The sequence below is a fragment of the Mizuhopecten yessoensis genome, unplaced genomic scaffold, assembly GCF_002113885.1.
Source record: "Mizuhopecten yessoensis strain PY_sf001 unplaced genomic scaffold, ASM211388v2 scaffold10409, whole genome shotgun sequence".
Taxonomy (NCBI): Eukaryota; Metazoa; Mollusca; class Bivalvia; order Pectinida; family Pectinidae; genus Mizuhopecten; species Mizuhopecten yessoensis.
Window position 1 is genome coordinate 815,668 of NW_018408532.1, and position 7,134 is coordinate 822,801.

The 7,134-nt window shown below is 36.2% G+C and overlaps 1 protein-coding gene across 1 annotated transcript in view; it reads right to left on the minus strand.

The window, feature by feature from the left end:
* LOC110460477 (solute carrier family 23 member 2-like) overlaps positions 1-2,823 on the minus strand; it is a 35,251-nt gene extending 32,428 nt beyond the window's left edge. Inside the window, exon 1 of the mRNA XM_021513412.1 lies at positions 2,613-2,823. Coding sequence (XP_021369087.1) covers positions 2,613-2,678 — 66 coding nt within the window. The 5' untranslated portion in view covers positions 2,679-2,823. The remainder of the gene's footprint in view (positions 1-2,612) is intronic.
* Positions 2,824-7,134: the final 4,311 nt, after the last annotated feature.

Below are 7,134 nucleotides of genomic sequence, written 5' to 3' on the forward strand. Positions count from 1 at the left end.
ACACATAAACATTCGTCATTTCAGACATTTGTAACGAACCTGTGCTCCGTCGCAAGATCACTCACTTCAAACGCTATCAGTTTCACGCGTCTCGGATCCACGGTTCCTCATCATCAGTTTCAGACGACATGTCAAATAACGATGCTGTTATAGAATCTACCGACTGTTGTCGGGTTCCCATACAATCAACAAATACATTCACGCCTGGATTCTTCACAAAATGAGCAAAGAGAAAAGTTCGAATTAACTTCCAAAAATTAACTCCCTCGTGGAGGTCAAGGTCCCATTCACGGCATTAATTTGATTTCATAACAAAACAAACAAAAAAAATAATAGAATAAATACAAATACATTTAACATATTACTGAACATATATTTACAAAAGTATTGAACATGAATTTACAAATTATTGAACATGCATTTACAATATTATTGAACATTTATTTACAAAAGTATTAAACATATCTTTACAATTTATTTAACATTTACACATGCACCATTGTATTATAAATTTTTCAATACATGTACAACTATAAAATATTTAACTTAGATATAACTTTCGGAATAGAAATAATAAATATCGAACATAATACACGGTATATAGAACGATTCAATTCCGCAGTTTTTGTGATACCAGAGACCACATTATAATATATTATTTGATTGCAGCACAATCTCGATTTGCAGAAGTTAATGCTGAATTGGTAGACAAGATGGCCAAGCCGTTTGTTCCAGAGAACACAGCACGGAAAAACCAATGGGCTATAAACCTAAACCGGAAATGGCGGGAACACGTTGTCCAACAGAATTTAAATGAAGAACTGATGGAATTACTGCAGGACAAGGAGAATATTGAGGACCTTTCTGATGAAGAACTTAATTATGCACTACCATTTTTTGTACTCTCCTTAAAGCGGGAAGATGGGCGTGAGTATACTACTACTGGTAGCCTATTCTCCATAATGACGGCAATTCAGCGCCATTTTGAAACGCTTGGGCGACAAATTTCTGTGCTTCAAGATCCCAAATTCAAAGACGTAAAATACTGCCTATACAATGCAATGCAATCGGTCACTAAAAAGGGGGTTGGTATAAACAAAAAACAAGCCGCAGACATTACAATTGAGAAAGAACATGTTCTTTGGGAAAAGGGGTTCTTGGGATCAGAAAATCCCCAAACTCTTTTGAATACCATATTCTGGAGTGTTCGCATACACTTTGGTCTTCGAGGGGGGAGGGGATGAGCACAGAAATTTGACACGCAGAAATTTGAACGTTATAGCGGACTCGGATGGAAAAAGGTATTTAGAATACTGCGAGAGTGTGTCTAAAACCTATCGCAGTGGAATTAAACACAGGAGAGTGGACCCCCATAGAGACCGTGCTTATGAAGCAAATGACAAAACCCGTTTCCCCGTGACGCTGTTTGAAAATTATTGTTCCAAGTTGCACCCAAATTCTGATCCCAATCATTTCTACTTCCAGCCCCTATCCAAACCCAAGGGAGATATATGGTTTTCCGAAGTCCCCGTTGGACACAACAAGCTGGCCAATACAGTAAAAAAACATCACGAATCTTGCTGGATTCAAAGGTTTCTATACAAATAATTCCCTGCGAGCTACAACAGCTACGATGTTGTTTCAGGGAAACGGGCCATCGCAGTACCGCTGTATACGGATACAAGCGCGCGAATGACGATCAAAAACGCAGTGTTTCCCGCGTTATCCAATTGACATGTAAAAAACCCCTCTTTGGCTACCACTAGTGTTCCCAGTCCCTTTCCAATTTCCCCCGTATATAACTTCAATAACTCCAAAATTCATTTTCACATGTGAAAAATTGTGAAATTATTCATCATAATGCAATATACAATGTTATACCACATACATATATTAAAAGCATTTGTTGAATGTTGTCATGTGTACTGTGTAACGACAATCAGTTTTCAAAACTAGCTTGCGGGAACAACCGGTATTGAATGGAATTTGCACGTGCCCAGGTTGGTATACCACAGGTAGGGTGGTATATGCAAATGATGCAATATACCAACCTGGGCACGTGCAATTTCTATTCAATAGCGGGTTGTTCACGTGGGTTACACACCGGGCTGAAACAAAAGAGCCGTGGTGTAAGTATATACATTGAAAAAAAAAATGCCTAAAAATAACATGGTCCCTCATCCCTCACTGGTCCCTCACAGTTTACTATAAATAAAGAAGGAGGGACGGGGTGCTGCAGAACCCCCATTTTCTATTCATTATCCGAATTTGTCCTGCAATTCACATGAAAAAATGTTAATGTCAGTTTCAGGTGAATTTCATGTCAAATCCATGTCAATTTCAGTCAGGATTCTTTTCAGATCAAATTAACACAAGGAATGTTGCCTGCTTATATTTTTGGATGAATCCGTAGGTTACCTCTATTTATTGCAGTCATGCATGCTCAGTACAATTTTTCTTTTATCTTTTAATGTATACAATGGTACATACATTTCTTTAAAGTTGTTTGATTGTTGAAAATCATCACACATGATAATAATGATTACGTATACCCCTGTAGATCACATGGACAACTATTTTGCACAAAACAAACCGGTATTTACAGTTCTTACCTTATACACGGGAGTGTCTCCGTCAGCATCCTGGGCAGTGCCGTATTGACCGCCCGTTATAGACATGTTTTATCCCAGCCGACTAATATAACAAGATGGCGTAGTGTCTTGACCGTAGGTTTTTTTCACTGATTGTGACGGAAATCCAATCAATTTTGAAATACACAGCAAATACGTGCAAAATGTACGTATGCAACTTAGCAAGCTTGCAAATTAAAACAAGAAACATTCACTAAAAGCTCCATTGTTTGTATCGCTCACGTCAATATGACACGTGTGATTGGCGTTGTTGTCTAGCAGTGTGTTGTGTTCTTGACATGATTTTAAATCAAAACAACTACAGTTATAAATGGGAAATTGTACAGCTGGCAGACACTGCTAAAATCACCATGCATAGATCATGTGCGTACCACGGCCTTAGTGTTGGCTTCAGTGAACCGTGTAGATCAGGTATGTTTATCCATAAATATTTTAAAAGTAATAAGTTACGCAGCGGACCGTGTTAATACTTTCACAGGCTGTCGACTACCATGTAACGACTCACACACATGTATAAACATGTATATACGGATATATACCGATTTTCTTTTCAATTATTTAAGGAATGACCAAGATTTCTTTTTTGGTATATACGGTATATACCGGAGAAAAAAAATGTGCACAAAAAAGTGCACAATTTCTTTTCGGTATATACCGTATACACCAAAACAAAATCTTGGTCATTCTTTATAATTTAATTTTAAAAAAGTAGACAAACACGTTGTAAATGCACAATTAAATATTTATTTAATTTTTACGTAAACTAAACAATTGCGCTAAAAAAAAGCTGTGTTGTATGTTTGCATTCTGAAGTGTAAAAAGTAGTTCCGTCATCAGTTATTTTTCTTTTTAGGTATATACGAAAAAAAAAAGTATTATGGGGGAGATAGGCAAAATTAAATTATTTATTTATGTCCGTTTCCCTGGTTTGTTTTACACTTTAATACCATGTAAAATTGAATATCATTGAACTCGACATGGATGAGTTGAAACAAATATGAAGATACATTTTACACAGAACATTTATTTAAGAACATTGACAGAATATTGACTTATTTCCTAATGCATATGGAAAGATGAATGGAACGAGTGGAAAATTAAATGTGGCTTAGCATTGCGACTTCAAGTATCTCCAATCTTGTTGAGGTACTTTTGCAGCCTTAAGTAAGGTACTTCTGCTGCTTAAATACAGGTTTTTTTTGTGAACTGTACATGATTTATCTAGTCATTCATTGAGTTACAGTCAGCAGCTTGGGATGGGGTTGCATCATTGAGAAATGTCATTGGTGTGGTAAACTATAAATGAAAAGGTTCAATGTGCAAGGTGGCGTTTTTTTTCCCCTCACCTTCTAGTCATTAGGATAATGGCGTTACATGTACTTCACTCCGCCATCCCAAGATGTCCTTGTTCACCCAATCTGGTTACTCCAGGTGCAATTGCATAGAAGATATGCCCCGTACAAATATTTTCAAAAGTTAACGTCAAAGGTCAAGTCATACGTCACAGTGACCTAAATCTTGCACTCTGCACTCCTCCATCCCAAAATGTCCTTGGACATCCAATCTGGTTACTCCAGGTGAAATAGAAGAGAAGATATGCCCCGGACCAACTTTTTCAAAAGTAAAGGTCAAAGCATAGGACACAATTAATTAGATCAAATTGACCCTGCTATTGCCTCTTCACTCCGCCATCCAAAGATGTCCTTATACACTTAATCTGGTTACTCCAGGTGAAAGAGTAAAGAAGATATGCCCAGTCCAACTTTTTCAAAAGTTAAGGTTAAAGGTCAAGTCATACGTCACAGTGAGGTCAAAATGACCTTCTTGCACTCTTCACTCTGCCATCCAAAGATATCCTTGTACACCAAATCTAGTTACTCCTGGTAAAATAGTATAGAAGATATGTCCCTGACAAACCTCTCGGACGGACGGACGGACGGACGGACGGACGGACGAAGCGCAAACCTATATTCCTTCTAGACCTTTCTGGGACTAAACAAATATAAAAAACAACGTACTTGTTTTTCAGTTCATGAACATCTACATGTTTGTCTAAATTGCTAAGCCCAATGCCACAGGCTAGTACAAAAATGTCAATGTTTACTTTGAAACATAAGTTGGGCTTGTATTTGTTTTTTTCTAAACAACCTTCCAACTATAGTTCACTAATTACTATGTTGTATATCTCGGCCATGTATGACCCCTTGAAGGAGCTAGCATGAGTGTATTCCTGTGTGGTAACAGACCTGGAGAAAACTTTGGTAGTTGTCTATGGATTGCCAGTAGGTGTTTTTCATTGTAGGACATTTATTTCAACCATTTCAATATAATAAGGTCACCTTGCTGGAGTGACAGGACCCTAGGAGCAATCACAGTTAGTACGAGTGTATTAATATGTTCATAACCTGCAAAGAGCATGGTGTTTTCTAAGTACACACAGACAAACAAACGCAATAAAAGTAGCTCAAAGATTATTCTAAATCAGTATTAAGTAGTTATATATAATTATGGTTCCCATTTTGTAACTCTAAACCAGCATTCAATTTCTCAATATTCCAATATTGGAGAAGCAATGGCCGCAATATCCGTTCCTTTTGAACATGATTAAACAAGTTAATCATTTACATTTTAATGTAAGAAAGTATTATATCTTGAACATATTTTGAATCTAAATCAAGATAAGTAGATTTCGCTTAATATCACTTCTGATTTGACAGGTGAAATGTGATATTAACAGGAACATGACATAAAGAGAAAACGTGTTTTTCTGACCATTTCAAATGTCAAAGCCCGTAAATGACCGTATTTAAATGTCAAAGTGATATGGTATTAAAAAAAAGATCGTTGGATAAAAATAGTTGTAATTAACACGACTTTTCTATATTAATAGTGAAGTAATCGCTTTTTTGTTTGTTTATTTCATTGAAATATCCAGCTAGATTACTTGCTAAATTCCGGCGGTTCTCAACGATCGTGTGTGATCAAATAAGCCTAGAGGCTAGATTGGCATGTAGGCCTTGTTGCTGTCGGCCGTTAGTCAATATTTTGCTGCAAATTAAATCGTAAAGAATGACATGTTAGTACAAATTTACCTTAATCTTTTCAATGATTTGATTTTGAAAACATCTTAGTAAATTATATCAATCAATCAAGCGTTCCAAGTTGGAAGTTTACATCGTTTTCTGCGAATGCAGGGAACGTGAAAAAGCTACTAGTGATGAACTGTGATCTTTTGTACCACTGTACCAGTATCTTCAGAAGCCAGATGCTGCAATAGATATAAACAATTACAACACAGAAATGATAATTATACAAAAGTGATCTCACCAAGTTATACTAGAGATACATGGACCTATTATGTTATTTGTTGTAGTGATGTTAAATTCAAAAATAAAATAAAAGAATCATATAATCCAAAAAAGCCTTTTTGAATTCCTTGAGAGAAATTCGTGTTGGGACTGACCAACATATATTATTGATATATCATTTGTGGTGGGTACATAATTGTCTGACATACGGTATATGTATCGCTGACAATTTTCAGAAATAAATATATTGTGGAGGAATGAATGACACGGGGGTAATGAAATAACAATTTCAGAAAGCGACTTAGGACCTTTCCATATCCATGAAGAATGCTTGTTTCTAGTATATCTGGACCTGAAGAAGAAGATTGTTGAAATTTCAGCCAATTTATCCTCTTTGGCCCCTCCCTTCAGGCCCTAGGGTAGGGCCAGGTTCTTAATTTTCCTACCATCAAAATTCAGTCATATGATAGTCATTCCAACCAACTTTGAATTTGTTCCCACCGAAAGTAAACAAAATATAGCCAAAAGTGTTATTTCACCATATATACAACAGTAAGGCCAAAAACAAGATTACATATGCTTCGGATTTTCCTGTGGACCTTAGAGAACATTTTATCACCTACTTTGTATCTATGAAGATCATTTTAATAGTCCAGCAAAGTTCACATACACTTTCTTCCTGTTATGGTCATGGTATCCTGGCCACATTCTTGACAGAATAATAACCAGTGAAATGCATAGAAATTCATTTTTCTTACATTTGTTATTACCCTGTAAGAAAAGTATATATTGATCCATGAAAAGAAAAGAAATAAAATGAAATTGCCTGCTTACTGACCAACCCTATTTTTCTCTGTAGTGTTGCATGATCATTGTTGTTTTTGTTTTATCCTAAATATTAATCCTTTCTCAAGGAAAAATTCATAAATTTAAAATAGGTCTACAGAACCTTTCTATCCGTGAAGAGTACTTGATTCTTTCATCTCTGTGCCTGAATAAGAAGACTGTTGGAAATTTAGTCAATTTGACCTCTTTTGGGCTCAAACCCCTGGCAGATTAGATCCACATGTAATTCATAAATTTGGCTTGCATTTTATCTTGGAACTTTCCTTCAAAAATAAACTGAAGTGGTTACAATGACGGACAAAAGGCATTTACAAGAGGTCAACACCAAG